General features: G+C 50.6%; 1 protein-coding gene and 1 long non-coding RNA gene across 10 annotated transcripts in view; one reads left to right on the top strand and one right to left on the bottom strand.

The window, feature by feature from the left end:
- Positions 1–22225, top strand: part of GARNL3 (GTPase activating Rap/RanGAP domain like 3) — a 151144-nt gene that overhangs the window by 126811 nt on the left and 2108 nt on the right. For all 9 annotated transcript variants that reach the window (XM_086684043.1, XM_086684042.1, XM_086684041.1 and 6 more), the window contains 9 exons: positions 860–958; positions 1309–1425; positions 2162–2337; positions 3809–3967; positions 10246–10312; positions 15721–15828; positions 17288–17406; positions 19645–19783; positions 20578–20793. In XM_086684043.1, the coding sequence (XP_086540169.1) occupies positions 860–958; positions 1309–1425; positions 2162–2337; positions 3809–3967; positions 10246–10312; positions 15721–15828; positions 17288–17406; positions 19645–19783; positions 20578–20793 (1200 nt within the window). The remainder of the gene's footprint in view (positions 1–859; positions 959–1308; positions 1426–2161; positions 2338–3808; positions 3968–10245; positions 10313–15720; positions 15829–17287; positions 17407–19644; positions 19784–20577; positions 20794–22225) is intronic.
- Positions 11402–12986, bottom strand: LOC147575070 (uncharacterized). The gene is made up of 2 exons (XR_015243079.1): positions 12655–12986; positions 11402–12146 (listed from the first exon to the last, which is right to left on the bottom strand). It is a non-coding gene; the product is annotated as an uncharacterized LOC147575070 (long non-coding RNA).

The raw sequence follows: 22225 nt of genomic DNA on the forward strand, positions 1-22225 counted from the left end.
TGTTCCACCATCCCAGAACCTCTTTGCCTTGTGCCGATTCTACATCAAACTCAAAACAGACCCTTTGCTTATGAAAGAGTCTTAAGTATTTTTTTTTAGCCCTCTGTGTCCTAGGGACCCTCAGGAACAAAGTAATTGCTAGCAGTTTAAGTCCCCCCTAAGTAAGTTTAAAAACAAATCCTAAGTATCATTGCAGTCTCTGATCAGCCATTCACCTGACGTCTTCCTGAACGTTTCCATTGCAATTAGTTTTTTTCCTGTCATTTCAGCAACTTCATCGACATTTCTCTCTTATTTTTGTCTAAGAAGGAGATTTCATACTCCTCTACGGAGAAATACTGAAAATTTATAGGTAAACTCCTGTGGGTAGAGACACAGGCATGGAATAGGGTGTGTCTGTATTTGCTTTAAATACAAAAGGAAATTTTAGTTTTGGTTTAATTTTGGTTTTAGACAAAATCATCTAAGAAATGACGCAATTTCAAACATTACGTAAAAATAAGATAATACTTAATGGCTGAGCTTTTTGTACGGTTTTTAACTTGCCGTTCAGTCCTTTGGTTACGATGCCAGTAAGAACTGGGATGGAGGGATGCCGATTTTTCTCTGCTGAGTATGGAAGAGAAGAATATAGTTTCTAGGCCCCGCTGTTCTGCTCCCTCCACAGAGGAAGGAATGTCAGTCCTTCTCCCTGAGAGCATAGCACTTGAACTTACTGTGTAGACCTTACGAACGCTCCAGAAGCTGACCTTCCTTGCCTAGAGAGAACTGGGGTCCAGAGCCACTCACAGGCATGTATTACGGGTTCTGAACCTGTAGGCTGGGTACAGTGTCAGGGTGACCACGTCTCCTCTTCCAGATGACCTTCCGTCAGTGCCCGTGTTTGACAAGACCCTGCCAGTAAAACAGATGCATGTGCTGGAGACCCTGGACCTTTTGATCCTCAGAGCTGACAAAGGTGATGTTCCCCTTCCCGGTAGCGTCCTCTGAGATGGGGGGAAGCGTGTGGCCCTCCGTGGCCGACCGTGAGGGTCACGAGGGTCCGACTGCATGGGTCACGCCAGCTACTGCTTCACAGGTGCCCGGTGCTCGGGGTCCCTGGGCGGCCCTCTGTTCTCTGAGGAGGGGACGGTGAGGGAGGAGGGTGGCGGGGCACATCCTTCAGTGCACTGTTGGGGAAAGCCGGCGTGGGGCTTCTCCCCACTTCTGGAACACCTCGGCTCCTAGTTCTGTGGCAGTAGCTTGCCTGCACCGTCTGCTCTTCCCGTCTTCCCAACAGTCTCTTCCTCCACCTTCTCTCTCTCCCAGGGAAAGACGCCCGCCTCTTTGTCTTCAGGCTCAGCGCCGTGCACAAGGCCGTCGAGGGCAAACAGGCCGTGAAGGGCAAGTGTGACTGCAGGGACAACAAGCTGGAGAAAACAAAAGGTGACTGGAGTCTTCGTATTTGGGTGCTTTCTGTTCAACGAATTCTGTTTTTTTTCTCGGACTGCCCAGATTTCCCTGGAGATGAAAATGCATGGGAATTTGATTTTATTGGTTTGGTTTTTACTCAGAGACATCGCCAAGATCGTATCACCATTCCTCTGAGAGAAGCCTGAGGGTCAGGCGCCTGGGTGGCTCAGTCGGTTAAGCGTCCGACTTTGGCTCAGGTCATGCTCTCATGGCGCAGCCTGTGAGCTTGAGCCCTGCATCGGGCTCTCTCTCTCAAAAATAAACAAACATGAGAGACAGAGATTGAGAGAGAGAGAGAGAGAAGCCTGAAAGGTAGAACAACATGTAGAGGGTTAGAGGAAAGTCCAGGCCTTGTGTTAGAGGAAAGTTTTGAAGGTAAGGTGAGTTCTGTTCACAGATCTGCAAAGAGAGACTTTGAGCCTCTGGCTCCTGGTGCTCTGCTCACATGCCACTTTCATTCATATGGTGCCGTGGGCTCGAAGCTGAGACCACAAACTCTAGGCTACAGGGAATATGACTTGCTTAATTTTCCTGAAACTCAGCCTAACTTGTATCTCACGTCTCCGTCCTGTCTGGTGGTGGGAACATTCTCAGGCATTCTCCCTGAGTTCTGCTTCATTTCCAGGGTTCTTAGGGACCGCCACATTGTTGAAGCCCCGGAGCTTCCAGACTCCTGTCTTGTGTCAGCATCATTTATTTCTCTTCCTAGGCTGCCACTTGTACGCCATTAACACTCACCACAGCAGAGAGCTGAGGATCGTTGTCGCCATCCGGAACAAACTGCTCTTGGTCACAAGGAAACACAACAAGCCGGGCGGGGTCGCGAGCACCTCACTGCTGTGTCCCCTGCCCGAGTCACCTGTAGAGGAGTTCCAGTACATCAGGGTGGGTCTGCTCTTCACATCTCCTCTCTGGGCACCTGTTGGGATGAGCACTGGGTGTTGTATGGAAACCAATTTGACAAGAAATTTCATATTAAAAAAAAACAAAAACAATAAAGTGGATTGAGGGAGGAGAGGACAATGAGTGGTGGTGGGAGCATTGTTCTAGAAAGAATGTCCCAGAGGCCCTCTCCCAAAGGGATCTCTGCTTTGCCTTTGAGCAGAGATCCAGTGAAATACGGGAGTAGGTGCTGAGCATATCTGGACAAAGGGGGTTCCAGGCAGAAGGAGCAGCCAGTTAAGAACCGGAGGCCCCGGTCAAGGCACAGTCAAGAGGCCGCAGTGGCTGGAGCCAAGGGAACAAGGCGGGAGGTCAGAGAGCCTTGAAGGCCGTTGCTAGGATTTTGGTTTCGACTCTGAGGAAGAAGGGGCAGCCATTGGAAGGGTTGAAGCAGCGAAGTGACATGTTTTGAAAGGATTTTGCTGGCTGCTGGACAGAGAAGGGTATGGAGGGAGCCCTGAGCATAAAGGAGGAGACCCTCTAAGAGGCTAACGCAGGATCCTAGCAAGAGACCCTGGTGGCTTTGATGGCTGGAGAGGTGGAAGAAGCTGCCCGGCCTGCCTTAGAGGATTTAGGGCTCTGCTGAGGGTGGGACCTTGCGAGAGAAGCCTCCTTGGGGGCCCCGTCCCTTTCCTGCTCTTACTGTCTCTTCCCTTTTTTAAATTGTTGGTACGTTATGTGACCTGTGTCACACATTGGCTACTAAGGCAAACTTCGCCTGTGGATGAGCTGAGCAATTATTTTTGCCAGAATTAAAGCCGCCTGAATTATGCATATCAGTTTCTGCTCACATTCAATTTAAGGATTGAACAGCATAACAGTTAAGTTAAAACAAGTTAAAATCTTGCTCTAATTAGGTGTTAATCTTCTTAATACAGTAATTAGCCATCTTAATGACTGTTCGCGTAGAGCATGTACATTTATGTGGAGTATCAGCTCTCCTGCGCTCAAATCTTGGTTCTACCACATTTAACTGTGCGAGTGTGGGCAAGTCATGTGACCTTCGAGCCCCACTTTCGTTATCTGTAAAATAGAATAAAGCCTCATCTACTTCATAAGGTTGTTAGGAGGATTCAGGGAGAACAGTGCCTGGCACTGTGTTAAGTGCTCGACAAGGTTAGCCATTATTATTTTTTTATTATTAAATCATAGGACAGGGCTGGACTATCTGAGAGCTAATGTGGACCATACTATTGAATCACTTTTGCCAATTGTGGGTTTTGAGGACAGGTTTGGTGGGGGGGAGTCTGGTACAGTCCCTGCCCCTCTTTCCCGGTCTCCACCTTCCCTGCCTGGGGAGGGGACCCTCCTCTGCATGGAGGTGGGCAGGCGGGGGGTGGGGGGTGGGGGGGAGGGTTGATGAAAACGGCTGCTCTGTGTCCTGACCCCTTCTCCATGTCACCATCAACCACAGGAGATCTGTCTGTCCGACTCTCCCGCGGTGATGACCTTAGTAGATGGGCCAACTGAAGAGAGTGACAATCTCATCTGTGTGGCTTACCGGCACCAGTTCGATGTGGTGAATGAGAGCACGGGGGAGGCCTTTCGGCTGCACCACGTGGAGGCCAACAGGGTGAGTTGGCAGGTGTAGGGGCAAGTGAAAATCCAAGAAGACTAGGAGTGCTTCTTCTAACCTTGTGATGCCATCATTAGGATGTCTTTTTTTCTTAATATTTTTTTTAATGTTTATTCATTTTTTTGAGAGAGAGACAGAGTGTGAGTGGGGGAGGGGAGAGAGAGAGAGAGGGAGACACAGAATCCAAAGCAGGCTCCAGGCTCTGAGCTGTCGGTACAGAGCCCGATGCGGGGCCCGAACCCACGAACCGTGAGATCATGACCTGAGCTGAAGTCGGATGCTTAACCGACTGAGCCACCCAGGGGCCTCATAAACGTAATCTTAAAGACATCTTAATCATGGTGGCGCCTGGGTGGCTCAGTCAGTTGGGTGTCCGACTTCAGCTCAGGTCATGATCTCACGGTTCATGGGTTCGAGCCCCACATCGGGCTCTGTACCGACAGCTCAAGAGCCTGGAGCCTGCTTCGGATTCTGTGTGTGTGTGTGTGTGTGTGTGTGTGTGTGTGTGTGTGTGTGTGTGTGTGTGTCTCTCTCTCCGCCCCTCCCCTGCTCACATTCTGTCTCTCACAGTCTCTCATAGATAAATAAACATTAAAAAAATTTTTTTAATTAGGTCTGATTGATCATAGCACTGTTTTGTGATACATTCTGTGGGCTGTGCCACATGAAGTTGCCACTGCTGTTGCTCAAACTGGTTCAATCTAATCTAACTGCCCCATTCCCTGCTCAGCTTTCCCAAATCTCCCCCTGCCATTCTGTTCTTCCTCATAAAGGAGAAGTGAAGGGTCAAAAAGCTCCACTTAAGTAACTACACCAACGAGAACCTCTGGCCATTCACACCCCAAGGGCCTTATTCTCTCCGTAGCCCTGCAGACTCACACACAACTTGGAGACCAGGTGACTGGAGCAGGTCTCCATCCCTGAAAAAGGCCCCCTAGGAAAGGAGGAAGGGACGAGAGTCTGCCTCCAGACTGAGCTGCACAGTGCGCAGGCATGTCCTAGGTTTGGACAGGATCCAGGCCCCTGTCACGCAGGGCAAGACCAGATAACACTGGAGCCACATGAGGCTTGCGTGGTGCAGAGCCAACACTCCGGCTTAGGTGCCGAGGACAAGGATGCCGTGGAGTGGGGCGTAGTTCCTGATGAGAACTTCCAGACCCACAGGCTTCCTCCAGCCCTGTTCCGCTAGGTCCAAGAGACTGCAGAATTCTTCCTGATTATGCTTTACAAGAGATTAAAAAAAAAAAAAAAATACAGCTTGCGTTAGGGCACTACCCAAATATTCATAAAAATTGCTAATTACGGTATTAAGAAAACTTAACACCAAATGAGAGCAAGATTTTAAGAAATAGAATAATCATGGGGCACCTGGGTGGCTCAGTTGGTTAATAACTCTTGATTTCAGCTCAGGTCATGATCTCACGATCTGTGAGTTCGAGCCCCATGTCAGGCTCTGGGCTGACAGCTCGGAGCCTGGAGGCTGCTTCGGATTCTGTGTCTCCCTCTCTCTCTGCCCCTCCCCTGCTCATGCTCTGTCTCTCTCTCTGTCAAAAATAAATAAAAACAATTTAAAAAATAAATAAATAAAATAAAAAGGTCAGTGCTCTGACCCCACCCCAAATCAATTAAATCAGAATTTCTGGGTGTGTGGTGTGTGGGAATCAATCCGTTTTAAGTCTTGCCAGATGATGCCAGTATGGACCTAGTAGAACGAGTCTGTCCTGAAACTCTTCCTAATTTAGAGCCGGGAGAGCAGCCCCTCTATCCCAGTACCTGGGAACCAGTAGCCTTTTCCAGCTTCTGAGGAGGGAGGGCCCAACTTGGCTTGAAAAGTTCTTGTCCTTCTTGCTTTTCAAAACCTGTGTGACCAGCTAAAGGACGTAGAAAAATCATGGCCCAGTAGGTCTCTGCACAGTCAGTCCCTTTCCTAGCGACTAGTTTCCTAAGACTTTATGTGCTTTTTCTGCTGGCAATTACTGTTTACTTATATTTAATACCCTGATAATTCATTAGAGTGTTTGTGGATTTTTTTTCCTCTTAAGATTCCTCTTAAGGCTGAGGAAAAATCACATTAAAGGCAGTTTTCTTGGGTGACTCCTGTGTTTTGTTTTTCTGAAAGGAGGAATAATTCTAAAGTGTTCTCTTTTTTTCAATATGCTTTTAAAAACTAAGTCACTGAGTTTTTCCCCTAAAATAAAAAATTTAAAAAAAAAATTTTTTTTTAAGCCCTTCCCTCGATCTAAGTGGGTCAATGTGTACGTTCCATCTTCGGGTACATCCCCAGCAGCTGAGTGGTAGCTAAGCAGACGTGGGTGCTCAGACACAGCGACTCACCTTTGCAAGGAATTTCCTGTCTAATTGGAAAAATAAGCCCTAGGGAAATGACCGAGGTAATGAACAAAGCGTTTTCCCATAACCAGTCAGGAACGGCCTGCAGGACCAGGGCTAGCTTTTCCCCAGAATGTTCCTGCGGCACAGACCCCGGTGCTATGGAGGCAGGACAGAGAGAGGCCGACCTCCCCATAGTCACTGGGCATTTCTGGGTCATTCAAGTTACTCACACTGCTGCTCTGTGCACAGTGTAGATTTTCTGGCCTAGTTTCCTGCCTCCACTCCTCTTCTCTTCTCAGCCAAGCCCATTCGATTCCCATTTCAGCTTTCAGCCCCATCTCAGGGGCTAAGAGAACCCTAGGTCAAGAGAGGAAATGTTTAAGAAGCACCAGAGCAGCCATCTGAAAGTCAACATCAAGTTCCTTTTACCAGCAGGCCTATCGTGACCTACTGCCCCGGCTCCAGCAGCCAGCATTGGCCTCTTTCCCAAAGCAAAGGTGTCCTCTAGAGGGGACGGCACACCTGGTAATGAGATCTGGGTCTCTGGCTTAGTTGCTGGGCCTGAGTCCCCATCTTGACCAAAGGCCTGGAACCCAGTGGGTCTCAGTCGGGAGCTCACCCCAGAATCACATGGGAAGGCCAGACACTGACCCGACAGTGGTTCCCACTTTCAGCTGGGGCTGGGGACGGTGGGTTGCAGACTTGGCTTGTTTCAAGTCTGTGTTTTGAATTTTCACAACCACCATATGTTACTTTTATCATTTTAAGATGCCAATAAAGTGAAATACTTATTTTTAATCAAATAGAAAATTAAAAGCTAACACCCGTGTCCTACCCTAGACCTACTATATCAGGATCTCTAGAGCAAATATATATATTTTTTTAACTCTCTCTTTTTTTAATGTTTATTTATTTTTGAGGGAGAGAGCTTGTGTGTGTGCACACACGAGCAGGGCAGGGGCGGAGAGAGGGAGACAGAGGATCCCAAGCGGGCTCTGCGCTGACGGCCTCGAACTCATGAACCGTGAGATCATGACCTGAGCCAAAGTTGGATGCTTAACTGACTGAGCTGCCCAGGCGCCCCCTAGAATATATTTTTTAAAGCTCTCTAGTTGATTCTGATGTCCTCACCTGGTCAAGAAACAATGCTACGGAGATCGACTCCCACCAGGCCCTTCCCCCAGGGAAACCAACATACATATTGAAGCATGAAATGGGTCTCGCTGTGCTGAGTGTTAACAGAGGTCTGAACAAAATGGTAAGGAGTGCCCAAGGAGGCAATGATCAAGTCCAAGCAGTGGACTGAGTGTCAGCCCCATGCTGGAGCACTTCGTGAACATTATCTCACAAAATGTGCCCAACAGCCTGTAGGGAATGTGCTGTTCGCGTCCCCATTTTTGCAGAAAAGGAAGCTGAGGCTCAGAAAGGAGGAGTCACTGGACCCAAAACTACACAGCTAATAAGTAGCAGAGACAGGACTTGAACCCAGGCTGTCTGATTCTGTGCCCTTAACCCCCAGCCTGCTGTAGCCTCCATAGCCATGTCCCGAGGCACGATGGGAGTAGGCCACAAAGATTTCCTGTAGTCAGTCATGCATTCGCCGAGTATCAGTTCTGCTCCTGCCCTGTGCCAGGCCCAGTCTAGGTGCTGAACATCTATAGGCGAGGCCTCTGCTTCACGAAGCTCATGTTCCCCCGGGGAGGAGGGCTCCAATAAACGGACAAATAAGTGAGCATCAGACAGTGACACACACGATGCGCATGATAAAAATAGAGGGGTCTGCTACATAGCAGAAGGGGGATTATCTGGGATTTGACCCCCAAGTCTTTCTGCTCCCAGACTTGAGCCTCGCGGTCTCCCACCCCCTCTAAAGCACCCACAACTCTTGCTTGTGGCATTTGCCTCGTTGTACCTTGTTTTATGTATTTACACACTTTTCTGGTTTTTCCTTGAGAGGTGGAACCCTGCCTTATTTTTTTCTGTGTGCTTCATGGCACCTAGTACAGTGCCAGGTGATGACAGACGGAGGGGGCCAGGGTTCCACCGGAGGGAAGCCAGAGCCAAGGCAGAAGCCCTGGCTGAGGGTGGCCAGTGAGGGCTCAGCCCAGGGATGTTGATGACCGCAAAGAGGAGGGCTGCCGGGCGGAGAGTCTTCCGGAGGAGCCCCGGTGGCCCTGGGCAGCACAGACTCTGGAAGGGGCGGGAGAGACGAACTGAAGGAGACGGGTCCCAGCCCGGGGCGACAGCAGGCACACAAAAGACACCTGAGAGACCCTGAAGAGGATGCTGCGGGGCTCTAGGGTGTGGGGGTGCCCTGAGACTTCGGGGCTAGCTCTGCTCACACAAAGGAGGAGGTTAGAAGGAAGGTAGTCCTGTATGAGAGAAAGATAATAGTGCTGATTGTGCACTCTCCTCCGCGTCTTGTGGAATTCTCATTACACTCCAGCAAAGGGAGCATTATCCTTATATACCACTTTCACAGGTGAACACCTAGGGCCGGAGGTTAAGCCGTTTGCCACAAGCCACAGAGGCAGTAAGTGGTGTAGGCGGGATTTTCTCTCGGGTCCGCCTGACCAGTGTCCGTGCTCCCACCCGCTCCCCTGCACCGCCTCCTGCCTCTCGGTGACTTGGACGTGGAATCTGTTGGGTTGAGAACAAGAACGAAAGGCTTAGAAACGTGAGCCAGGGGCTGAGGAGAACAGGTGCCTGAGGTGGGAGGGTTAGGGATTTTGAGCTCAGAGTAAAAGGTGAAGCCATAAAAGATGAGCGTTTTTCTAAGTGAGGGAAGGGCCTAGACCTGAAGAGGACTCTGGGGTAGGAGAGCAGGCGAGAGGAAGGGAGATGCCAGGGGTCAGAGGCAGTGGAGAGCTGGGCAGAGATGAGCATTGGCCAGACCTCTTCAGCTCTGGGAAGAAGGAAATCTTTGTCGAGCCCAGAGAAGGCAGACCCCGATCGCGTGGGGGCCAGACTGCAGGGTGAAGGCAAGTGAGGGAGTAAGAGGAACGGGACACGTACAGAGGGCCAGGGTTTGGAACTCCGGAGGGACCCAGGACATCACCAGGTTGAGCGGTGTTCTCAAACCAGGCACCGAGGGCCTGGGGAGGGGAGTTTGCCCAGATCTCAGAAGTGGGTCTTCCGGCACCCGTTCTGTTGCATCGTGCTGCCTCCCTCCGAGCGCGGGAGAGCCAGAGAATAGAAGCAAAGACCTGCCGCAGTGGTTTCGAGATTGTGACACTCTCCACACTTGGGGCGGGGGGCGGCGGGGAGCCTGGCTCAAGTACAGAGCGGTGAGGTAGCGAAGGACCAGAGACCCATTCAAACTTTGGCTGTGGCACTTACTCGCTGACTTCACCTCTCTGAGCCTCATCTTTTTTTTTTTAATAAGTGTATTTGTTTTGAGAGAGAGTGTGCATGCAAGCAGGGGAGGGGCAGAGAGAGAGAGAGAGAGAGAGAGAATCCCAAGCAGGCTCCGCACTGTCAGCACAGAGCCTGATGCGGGGCTCAATCTCACACATTGTGAGATCGTGACCTGAGCTGACATCAAGAGTCGGGCGCTCAACCGACTGAGCCTCCCTTTCTTCATCGGTGAAGTGGGAATAACACCGCGCGCTCCCCGGGGCCGATGTGCGAGTGAACTGAATTACGCCTGCGAGGAAGCTTGGGGAACCAGAGCACTACCTAGATAGGAGTTCTGTTAACAGAGAGCCCACCCCCGCCCCCCACCGAGCTCCTCAAAAGGCAGAAAAGACAGTGACAAAGTCCCAGTGGAGAAAGGAAGGGGAGGCCGGTCTGTGTGTTGCAATCGTGGCCGCCCCAGGTGGAAGTGATCCCACGGAGCCCGAGTCTACAGAAAGCTAAGGGCCCCCGCTAAACCTTTGAACCTGAGAAAGTCTTTTAACATGTCGCGTCCAGCCTGCTCACCGCCGCTGCCCTCCCCATTGCAGGTTAATTTTGTGGCAGCTATCGATGTGTACGAAGACGGAGAAGCCGGGCTCCTCTTGTGTTACAACTGTAAGTTGCTAAAATTAACTGTTGTTTTTCTGGGCAATTCCAAGGGACTCAGCCATAGATCTACCTGACATATTGTTCCTGTGGCCTTAAGGGCACCCCAGGGAGCCACTATGAGTTGCATTTCCGACCTGGCTCTCCCAGACCTCCTGGTGAGATGGTTCAAGGGCACTGTCTCCAGGATGCGAGGTGGTGACAGTGGCTTCCACTTAGGGAGCCCTTACTGTGTGCCGTGTGCTGGGCTCAATACATTCCAGTGACTGTGTCATCTAATTCTCAGGGACCTTTATTACCTGTATTTGGAGATGAGGCGCCTGAGGCCTGGAGAAGTGACCTGTCTTTCTCAAGATCATGCAGCTACAGAACAGCAGACCCAGGGTTCACATTTGGGGCCCTCTTGATTCCAGGGCCCCTAATTTTAGCCACGGTTACTATTCTACTCTTCGCTGTTTCTCAGGGGTTAACGAAATCAGCCTCAACCTGGCGTATCCGGCCTCACCTGGGCTGGTTTGGGTCGGGTGGCAGGGTGGGTTTGGGACAGACCAGGTCAAATGCATCAAAGAGGGTCTTGTAAGAATTTTCAGCCTTTCAAAAGCTAATATTATACTACAGTACAAAAGATCTTCTTAAGGCTAAAAGTAGTAAGGCATTTTCCTAGATCTGCCTGCCCAGTCTAACTAAAACAATAAAACATATTTTTTCACCTATAATTGTATGGATTTAGAGTAGTGATTTTAATCGGCCCGCGTGGGGCCAATACTTTGATTAATCTTTGATTAATAAGTATGGGAGAGCTAACTACCAGCAGAGAACTCCGTTTGGTAAACCTCATCTTGCAAGATGTGAGATTTGACAGCCCCTGTGATGAGAGGGCCGATATGCACACTGCGTCCAGAGTGGTCCCTGGACCCCCGGGGCTGGACCCAGGCTGCCCCTGCCGCCCTGTGTCCCGGTTACAGGGCCCAGCGGAGTGGGGGGACACATGTTTGAAGTCACTTCTAGAAAATCTCTTTATCTTTTTCTTTAATCGCTTTAAAGGGTAGCCTTTTCAATTTATTGAAAAATCTGTGAGAAAAACTTGTGGCCAAATGCTTTACAAACTGATGTCGATTTTTTTTTTCTTTTAACCGCTTGAAAGGATAGGAAGGATTTTAGGTGGGAGAGAAAATCAGAACAGAAAGACAGAGCAGGTTATCAGAATGGGATGATTAGTCCCAAGATGAAAAGGGAACACGGAAACAAATGTGGATGGACATCCTCTCTGTACCACACTGGAAGCATATGGACGGGAGCAGACTGGGTTCCCCTGGGCGGGAGTGGCCCAGGGCTGTGCCAGGTGTGGTTCAAGTGGCCTCTCCAGGTCATTACCCCTGGCTTTGGTGGTCTCCTGGCTTCAGGCTCTGGTTTCATCTCAGCATGGGATCGGTGTATGTCTGTTTTCCTAGACCCACTGAGCCGTCAGAAGATAAGCTCTGTGTCTTTAGATGCCACGTGGGTCAAGGCCTTAGCAATCCCGGAGATTCCCAGACCTGCCTCTGTCTTCCCCAAACAGTGCCACTTCTGTCCGTTTCTCTGGGTCCGGAATCTGGCTTTCCTTTTCCATCTCCCTCCTTCTCCCAGAAGGCTGCCAGGTCCCCGGTGAACAACCCCAGAGAACCAATTGGTTTTCCCCACGGTCACCCAGGCCACTTCTGTAACTCCTTCCCCCACACGCACTGGCTGCTGCGTTCGCTTGTTTTCATCAGACGCCTGTGCAGTAAAGGCCCTTGTCAACAGGGTGCTGTAGAATGATCTTGCTCCCTGCAGTGTTTGCAGCTGATTTTTATCAGCTTCCTTTCTATTAAAAAACAAAATGAAGTAACAAATAGCTTTTATAAATTCAGAGTGTCGTAGAAAGAGATTTTTATCTCAGATATGTTAAAGATGAAAGTATTTTGTAATAGAAATTACAACTTCCAGTTATATGTTCTTTGAGAAAAGTGTATTTGCCGGTAAATTTCAGGGGGACAAAGTGTAAGTAGTTCAACGGATGATCTTATTTTCTTGTGATTCATTTCTATCTTGAATATCAGAGTCAGTCTACTTAAAAAGAAAGAAAACTTGGCTGTGACCTTAGCATGCAGTAATGATTCACACTTAATGCAAATGATAAATCTCGCTACGAAAGGTGAACTCTGTTTGCTGATGGTGTTTTAAAGATAATCGTGCAAGGAAACCAGAAAAGCTCACGTAAGTGCTGTTCTCAGTGTGAGCCTATCTAACCTATGTCTTAACTTCCGGATGAGTCACGTGAAGAATACAGAACCCACCACTCGTGACTGCTGTGCAGGTTAACAGGATCTTACCAGTGAAGTCCATAACACGTTGCCAGGCACAGCAAGATTTTCTCTTTCCTCCTTTTAACTCCAGATTCATCAGAGCAGCAGTCAGAATCCAGTTTGTTTGGTAACCTCCGTAGGCTTTTCTACACGCAGAAAGGGACTTCAGGGAAATTCGTTTTAACACTAGAGATAGTGTCTGTCACCTGCTCACTCCCCACCAGCCGGATGGGCAAAGTCAAAGGAGTGAAGGTCAAGGACTCCTAGCTGCTTCCTGTGACATTTTCAGAATCCTGCCCTTCACCCCAGCCCCTGATCCAGGCTTTCCTTTTTAAACCACAACAGATGACCTTCTCTGTGCCAGGCACGAGTTAGATTCTGGAGACACGGCAGTGAACGGTGCTGCCAGGGACCGCAGTGAGCTCACAGTTTAGGGGAGAGCCAGGCATGGGCGCCAGCACCCTGGGTGTTAACGTGCTTCACAGCTCTGGGCCTCGAGAGACATGCCTTGCTTACTTTTCTAAATCAATTCGGTCTGATTTGGAGCCCCCCCCCCCCCGCCCCCCCGGCCTCAGGTACAGAAACCACCAGTATTGGTTATCAGGAGGGAGAGCCGTCTATATCTCTGGGGACCTATTGGAGTCGCTGGGGCTTATTCAGGTGGAAGGGGGAGGGGAGGGTCCCCTGAACTGCAGTCTGGGGCACCTCATCCATGCCTGTGTGACCGTTTCTCAGGCCGACAGCTTCACCGTGGGACAGGCTGAGCCCCCGAGGCACATTCACACTGCTCTCCGCCATCCGGCATGCTCTGTGCTCCCCAAGTTCAGGTCTCCTCCACCCCAGACCCCCTCAAACCCACCAGCAGTTTGCTGGCCTCTGATGGGAGTTGGGGCAGGCCTCGGGGGTGGAGAGGAGGTGTGTGTAAGGGACCAGAGCCTTGAGGGACACATCTCTGACCTGTCCTTCCTGAGTGGGGACAGGGAGGGAAGGGCCATTTACTCATTCAGCAGATATTTACTAAGCACCTAAGATGCCTCGGTGTTTCAGCAGTGAGTAAAATATACACAGATCCCTGCCTCTCAGAGTGTACCTTTTAAGGGCAGGTAGACAATTAACAGGACAAGAAAAACATCCAGTATGTTGAACGGTAGTAGGTGCTAAGGGGAATAAAACGGAGAGGGACCAGGGTTCAGGAGTTGGGGAGTGCAGGTGTCCATTTAGGGAAAGTGGCAAAGGAAGGCCTGCCTGGGAGGGGCGCTCGGAGAGAAGACCCTGAGGGAGTCAAGAAGGGGTTTGTGTTCCAGGAACATTCTAGTATTTCATTGACTGGTGTGGCCCCAGCAGAGTGAGTGTAGGTGTGAGTGGATGAAAATGGTATCTGAAGAGGACCAGATTTGGGGGCGGGGGGGGGGGGGGGGCCTGGGAGATGAAGAGCCTCTTACTCTGGGGAGCAGCCAGAGGATTTTGAGCAGAGGGGCGACAGGATGGGACTTATGGGTGAAAGGACCGTGGGCCACTGTGCGGAGAACTTCACGGAAGCTCGTGCCTGCACTCGTGGGATGACAGATGGCAGGGGCTTGTACCAGCACACAGCAGCGGAGGTGCTGAGATGTGGTCCGGCCCCAGGGGTGTTTGAAATATGGGAACCAAGATCATTTGCTTGACGAATCCAGCAGGGCATGTGGGGGAGGAGAGAAGGGAGGCTGTCCCTGGGAACAGGAGCAACTGGAAAAATGGAGAATACCATTTCCTGAGACGAGGGGAACTCTGAGAGGAGCGAGTTTAGGAGGGAACATCAAGAGTTGAGTTTGGACACATCAGTGCCTCCCCGATACGCTAGAGGAGACCCCAGGGACTCGGGAGAGTGCCCACGGGACACCTTCATTTGGGAGCCATCATTAGCATGTAGGTGACACTTAGAATCACCAGAAGCGGGGATGTGGGGAGGGAGAGTGAGAGGAGCCAGCGGGCTGAGGAGTGGCTCCAGGGAAGGAAGTCTCCAGAAAGGCATCATGAGAGGAGGAACCAGTTCCTGAAGCCTTCAGGCCCTGCCCAGCAGCTCCAGCTTTCACACACGTGCCTCGCCACACAGCGGGGACACAGCTCTGCGTTCCAGCCAGGGGTGGGAGTGGCTGCTTCGCAGGCGTGCAGTTTCTTTTTAGGGTCAGAGAGAGGTCATAAAATTGGACCGTGGCATTGCACACCTCTGTAAATTTACAGAAAATACAGTGAATTGTACACTTAACGTGGATGGATTTTATAGCGTATAAATTATAGCTCCATGAACCTGTTTTTTAAAATAATTAAAAATAATTCAATTAAAAATAAGATTGGACAGGTAAAACATGATGGGCTTCTGGAATAAAAGGAGCTTTTGCTTCTGTACGGACCTTCTCACTCTGAGAGGATCTGAGCCACCTGGACCTGTGCTTCGAGCTCAGAGCAGGCCAGGAACGGGCGGCTGTTCAGCCTGGCCTTAATCTAATTCTGGCCGTGTTCCCCAAGGTGACACAGGCACATGGCTTCAAGTTTTCCTAGCAAAATGTTGGGGGGGGGGGGGGTTGTTGGGAGCCAGTGGCGGGAGTATCCAGCTCCCACCGTGCTTGTCCTGCTGAGTGAGGCGGGAGGGCCTCCTCCGTCCAGGCGGCCCCGTCACCAAGTGTCCCTTCTTCTCTGCAGTCCAGCACACCTCTGTTCAAACCCTGCCCCCCCCCCCCCACCGGGTGGTACTTGTGAGACTCTGGACCAGCCGCTTCACCTCTCCTGGCCTCAGTCTCACCATCTGCACAAGGAGTATAATCATGGCACCTGCTTCAAAGCATTCAGACTAAATAAGCTAACTTTTGTGAAGCTCAGTGCCCTGCACACAGTAAATCCTTCCCAAATGCAGCCGCCAGTGCTTGTAGTGTCATGGCCGCGGCTCCGACTGCCTCCCGGCCTGAGAACCTGGCGTCGTGGCAGGGTTAGTACCGGCTGGCTGTGAAGACCTAGCAGATAGGATGCTATTCTGGTTGCCTGTTTTCCAAATATCTAATTACCCGGCCCTAAGCGTTGTCTCTAACAAAAAAATGAGTCGCTGTTGTTTTGTTGCAGACAGTTGCATCTATAAAAAGGTTTGCCCATTTAATGGGGGCTCTTTTTTGGTTCAACCCTGTGCGTCAGATTTCCAGTTCTGCTGGAACCAGGCTCCTTATGCAATTGGTAAGAAAACCCTCGATCGTTTTGCCCTCCCCACCCCCCCCCCCCCAACGTGGACCCATCTGATCTGTTCGGTCCCATGTCAGCCAACTTACTGGCTTGCTGCTGGACTGCCATGAGTTATGTGAGTATGAGGACTGCTCAGAGTGTTCTTTTCCTTTCTGTTCCCCCTTTGGGACTGTTGCCATCCACTGTGCCTCCCAGCTGGGAGCATGGGAGCATTTGAGATCAACGAAACCCCGATTTTCAGGACTTGGGTATCTTTCAGTATCATTTCATTGCTGGGCTTCGCTTTCCTTTTCCTACAATTTGAGCACGAGATCTCCAGCCTTAAAACACTGACTGACTTGGAGAAGCCCAAGGCATCCCGTGCCGTGCTTAACGTATTTTAGAGCTCGAAAACCAAGAGTCCCAGAAACTCGGGTACTTCGCCTGCCCCTGAAACATCAGGGTGTGAGAGGTGGTGCTTCCCTTCTGGGGTGCAGGATCCGCAGCTGGGCATCTGCCTGGTGAGAGTCGGATCAGAGCCAAGAATGTTCGAGTCAGTGCTGTTTTCCTCCAAGGCCAAGGATGTGACGGTAGGCAAACATTCTGGGGTCTTGAGAACAGAGGACCCCATGCAGATACTGGAGGATCTAGTCAGGCTTCGGTGATGGATGAGATCTGGCTAAAGAGAGAGAGAAGGACGGATTGAAAATCGCTTTCAGGTTTTTTGAGCCCCAACATTGGAGGTCACTTAAGAGAGCAAGGCGAGAGGCAGGGTGTGAGAGAACGTCCCCTGGGTAAAGCCACGAGAGGAGGGAGTTGACCACGGAGAGAGCAAAGAGAGAGCAGGCCAGAGTGAGGGAGCGTGGGAGAGTGAAGTGGCCAGCGGGGAAGTCAAAGGTGAGGGCCCAGGGCAGCCAGGGCAGTTTGGGGGCCTGGAAGTCAGTGTGGCATAAAAAACCACTTCAAAAAGAGGGGCTGACCTTTAACAAATAACTCAGCAACCCCATTGACTCCGAAGCACCCTGTGAGGGACAGTGAGGACATGGCCCCTGCTCGGGCATACGTGACTGGAGGAGCACGGAGGAGGAAACAAGTGACAGAGCGGGAAGAGCCACTGAAGGCCGGGGTTCCGGGCAGAACAGCACGGACCAGAGGAGAGGGCCGCGCTGTAGCCTGGACAAGGAGGGGGAATGTCTGTCGGGACTTGGGCCGGTGAGCCTCCAGGAGACCGGCCTGTGAGACCGCAGTAGAGACGGGGACAAGGAGAAATGGAGACCACGCACGGCTGCTTCAAGTGGAAGCCTGCCAGCTAAGGGGAGGCTGCCTCGGGAATGAGGCGCTCGTAGAAGCAGGGGGGACATGCCCGGGGAGGAGGGAGAGAAGCAGCCAGAGAAATGGGGGAGACGGGAGCGTCCGGGGCGGCGAGGGCCCCAAGCCGGCGGGCTGGGGGCTGACGTGCCCCATTGCCTTGCAGTCTGCGCCTTCCCGTACCTCCTGGCCTTCACCACCGACTCCATGGAGATCCGCCTGGTGGTGAACGGGAACCTCGTCCACACGGCCGTCGTGCCGCAGCTGCAGCTCGTGGCCTCCAGGGTGAGTCACTTGTCGGAGGGAGGGTCTTTGGGAGCCCGAGCAGCCGAGCTCCAGGAGGGCACGGACGCCCGCCGTCTCATCGGGTCAGGCCCCCGTGTGCCCGAGCGCCGGCGGGAGCGAAAACGCAGGAGACGGACCGCCGTCGGGTTTTCCCGTGTGGCCCCCTCGGGCCTCGGAGCGCCCCTTCTTGGTTTTGTTAGAGTGTCACCCGGTGCTGGTAGCAGTTGGGAAGCTGTCGGCTGAAGAGAGGAGTATGTAGTCAGACGGGGTTGGATCAGGGGTCCCCACTGCACTGAGGAACAGCCCAAATCTAGAAAAGAACGAGCTCAGAGGGTCACTTTCTTCCTCTGCTGCTTTCCATCCTTAGCTTGATTTTGTGTCCCATGAAATGTGGCTAATCGACTAACCCACATCTAGCAAGAGAGTTTGAGCAAAACCAAGGGACACCGGAACAAAGATGACTTTGTAAGGTGCCTTCTGTCGCTGGCACACAACCCAGGCGGTCTCATCCCGGCCCCTCCCTTGTCAGCCCCACACAGTCTGCCCTGGCCTTGCCAGGCCCGGATGGTCCCCCTGCCAGGCCCGCACGGTCCTCCTGCCCAGGCCCGTGGCGCGTTCTCCATCCTGACCTGCATCACGCATCCCCTTATGTGGGTGGGCTACTCCTTGTCTGTCTGTCTCCCCTACAAGGCTGACAGTTCCACAAGTCAGGGACTGGCTATCTTACTAACACAGCGCCAGTGTCGTGCTGCTAAAGGTTTCATTGCCAGCCCTCCAGGATGTGTGTGTGTGTGTGTGTGTACACATACATATATATGTACCTCAGTTGGCTATAAATTTTACCAATGGAAAAATTAAAATAGCTTATGATTTACAAATAATATCATGGACAGTGCTTTTTATCTTAAAATCTGTTTAGCCAGTTGGCACTCACAAGTCCGTTCGCTAATTTTTGCTAATTCTTGTAACCCACAGCCAACCTATGGCTGCGGGTCAACCCTGATTTTACACCTGGGAGTTCTATGTCAGTACGTTAATTCTTCTTCCAATAAGCTTGTTGTCATTAAATCTGATTTGTGAGCTGCTGTTACTCTATTTCTCACTCTGGTACAAATCAGTCACTAAACCAAAACTTCTTCCAATATCAGCAGTGGACTCGACACGCATCTACTTTATCCTCACCATCAGAAATTCTGTCTATCACACAGAGCCTAGACGGTCAACAAAACAACAAATCGATCTCTGATTTGTAATGTTTGCCCATTTCCATGGTGTAAATAGTCCCACCATTAGGATGTGCAGCTTCCAGCGTGAACCCACTGAACTCAGGGTCGGGAAGCCACGTGCTATTTGCAGTATTTTCACCACGCAGATGCTATTGATGTCAGTAGCCTCAAGAGCATAGATAATGGTAAATGTAGCCATAAAGTTAGGAAAGGTCGAATTTTGACATTTAGTACCTTCGTTTTTATTTTTATTATTATTTTTTTAGAGTTTATTTATTTTGAGAGAGTGCATGTGTGTGCTTGGGGGAGGGGAGAGAGAAAGAATCCCAAGCAGGCTCTGCGATGTCAGCACAGAGCCCGATACCGGACCCGATCGCGTGAACCGTGGGATCATGACCTGAGCCAAAACCGAGAGTCAGATGCTTAACCGACTGAGCCACCCAGGCGCCCCGGTACCTTTGTTTTTCATGTAATGTATTTATGCTGAGTAATGGCTGTGTTTAACTTGCAAACTCCCCGTATAGGCACTCACGGGTCAGTTGGAGGCTGGTCTCAGCACACCACTGCTGTTACCACCAAAGCTGGCACGTCATGGGTGTGCGCGAGTGTTGGCCGAATGCGTGAATGAACGGCCCGTTTCCCCATCTGTACGTTGACCCGACTGAATCCAAAATCCTTTCCAGGCCTAACTCTGGGGGTGCCTGAGATTCCTGTTAGGCCAGTGTGCACTAGGTGTGTGTCTGCAGAAGAAACGTGGGAAACAGCCTCATCTCTGTTGTCATTCAACAAAAGGATAAGGGGAAATGCCGGGAAACTGAATGCTCAGGAAAGGTCTGGGGTGACGGTGCAGGACTTTGGCTCTGAAGTCCCCTGCCCAGGCATGTCACTGCACTGCAGGCCCCGAGGACGTAGCAGCGGAGCCGAGGAACCGTTGCGGGCTCTGCCGTGACGACAGGAGGGTCGTGGGTACAGGGAGCCAGGCATCTCCATAATGCTTTCTCTTTTATTCTAGTCGGATATATACTTCACAGCAGCCGCTGCTGTGAATGAGGTCTCGTCCGGAGGCAGCTCCAAGGGGGCCAGTGCCCACAATTCTCCTCAGACACCCCCGGGCCGAGAGACTCCAGCGTTTCCTTCTTCTCTGGGGGAAGGTGAAGTCCAATGTTTACTGTCTTATTAATAGATATTTTTAATCCAATCTGATTTCTCCAGCTCATTCTCGAATACCGACATCCGATTACTGCCTAACAGAGTCGCTGTTGAACACTATAAAAAATACAACACCTCGCATTCTGAATGCTTTGGTTGCATTCTTAAGAAAGCTGGTAATAACAACCCAAAAAGTCCCATGAAAATAACCGTTTCAGTGGGGAGGAGGGTGTTGAGGGCTGGAGGTCCCAACTTGCCACAGCAAAGGTGTTTTTCCTTGGGGGATGTTAACGATACCTTGGGTTTTTATAGCCTAAAGGATAGAGCCCTGAAAACTGCTGAGCACGCCCAGCTTTCACTCCATCTGGCTTTGCTCGCGAATCCCAGAGGCCCTTGCCGTGGTTACCGCTTCGCTCTGAGCGCCGCGCTTTTCCCGACTGCTCACCGCATCAGTCGTTACCTCTCCTGTCCCCGAGAAGCTCGGGGCTCCCCAAACAGGCAGTCAGTGCTGCTGAGTGTGCTGCAGCCGTCTGCCCTCCCGTCTGCTCTTCTCTCCTGGGCAAGCGGAGCCCGTAGCGGGTGCATTTTAGCCCACGTACCTGGGAAAACCATGCCCTTAAAAGCCGAGGCCATCAGGCTCCGTCACTCCGTTGCCCCTAACGAGGCCTGGGAGATCAGCATGTGGCATAATTTCTTCCTTCATGCCAACTGGGTTGAGGCTCCCGAAGTCACCCCTTTTGTAAACAGTGCAGACTTTTCTTAAAGTTCTCATGTTCTTTTCCAAATCATATTTCAGGTGAAACTCAGTCCAAAAATCTGTACAAGATCCCACTCAGAAACCTTGTGGGCAGAAGCATCGAACGACCTCTGAAGTCGCCTTTGGTCTCCAAGGCCGTCACCCCGCCCACGTCCATCGGCCTCGGCATCGCTGCCATCCCTGTCACTCACTCCCTGTCCCTGTCCCGTATGGAGATTAAAGAAATAGCGAGCAGGACCCGCAGGGAGCTGCTGGGTAACGATGTGCCGGTTTTGTGTTTTCACTGTTCGTAAATAGACCAGCTGGTTTCATCTTTGGATACTAATCATCCTCAAAGAGCATGAGTTTAAAAAAGAAACTTTCCCTTTAGTAAAGGATTCATAAATACATTACAGTGCAGCCTCACCAAGGAATACTGTACAGTTATCTCATGGACACAATGTGTCCGTCTGCATTTATTGGTGTGGGAGGCCACCCAAACCATGCCAAGGGCAGAAAAGGGAGTTTGCAAAACAGTATATCTAGTCTGACACCATTTTTTAAGATAGAAGTATCTGTATATGTCTGATTTTCTAGAAAGCGTCTAGAAGGATTTATAATGTGCATTTCTCAGATAACATATTTGTGTATTTGGAAGTTTAAATTGACCATGTTTTTTTCTAATTTTTTTCAATGCTTATTTTTGAGAGAGAGAGAGACAGAGCATGAGTGGGGGAGGGACAGAGAGAGAGGGAGACCCAGAATCCAAAGCAGGCTCCAGGCTCCGAGCTGCCAGCACAGAGCCTGCCACGGGGCTTAAACTCGAGAACCGTGAGATCATGACCTGAGCCAAAGTCAGATGCTTAACCGACTGAGCCACCCAGGCACCCCTAAATATACCATGGTTTTTTTTTTACTATTTGTGGTGCAGTTCAGTTATTGCTTTTTGAAGCCCATAGACCATGGGGGCAGGTCTGTGGGGATGGCACAGACATGAGGTATTGGGTACGCCCTTCTCTTTCACTGTTACCAAGATGAGAGACCGGACCAGAGAAGCACAAATCACCGTGAGAGTTGTGCAGAGGCTAGACTGCCATAAATATGTTTGTTCCCAATTATGAAAACAAAGTGAAGAAAAATGGAAACGATGTGCTAAACCAGTAAGAACCGGTTTGAAACTTAACTGGGACCTGCACGCCCTAAAACTGTTTCCTGAGAGCAGGGGCGGGGATGCAGGCCACCTGACAGGGCAGGCTTTGTGGGTCAATTTTAGAAGTGGGTGCCTTCCACTGTGCTTTTAAAGTATGCGTATTGCTATTTTAACCCACTATTCCCTACAAAAGCTTGGTCTGCCAGCCGCTGTTTTATAAACCACCGTGCTTTTCTGAAATTGAGCCTCAGAATTGTAGAATTCTAGTTTGCAGTGGTAGGATCATACATTTTCTCTCCTTTTTTAGACCCTCCTGAGTCCCTCACTTTCCTTTCTTTCTTTGTTTTTCTCTTTCTTTCTTTCTGTACATATATTCTTTATGATCAGGAAAAGAAAAAAAAAAAACCTTCTACCAACAAGAAAACCAATTACTTTAAAATATATACTTTATCATAAAGCCCTTCCTGCCTCTATCCCAATAATGGACCAATATCCAACCAACAACAACAACAACAAAAAGGGCACTTTCTGTCTCCATGACAGCCCTGTGGGAATAAC

The sequence above is a fragment of the Puma concolor genome, chromosome D4 (genome assembly GCF_028749965.1).
Source record: "Puma concolor isolate L17-30 chromosome D4, mPumCon1.1.hap2, whole genome shotgun sequence".
NCBI classification, from domain to species: Eukaryota; Metazoa; Chordata; class Mammalia; order Carnivora; family Felidae; genus Puma; species Puma concolor.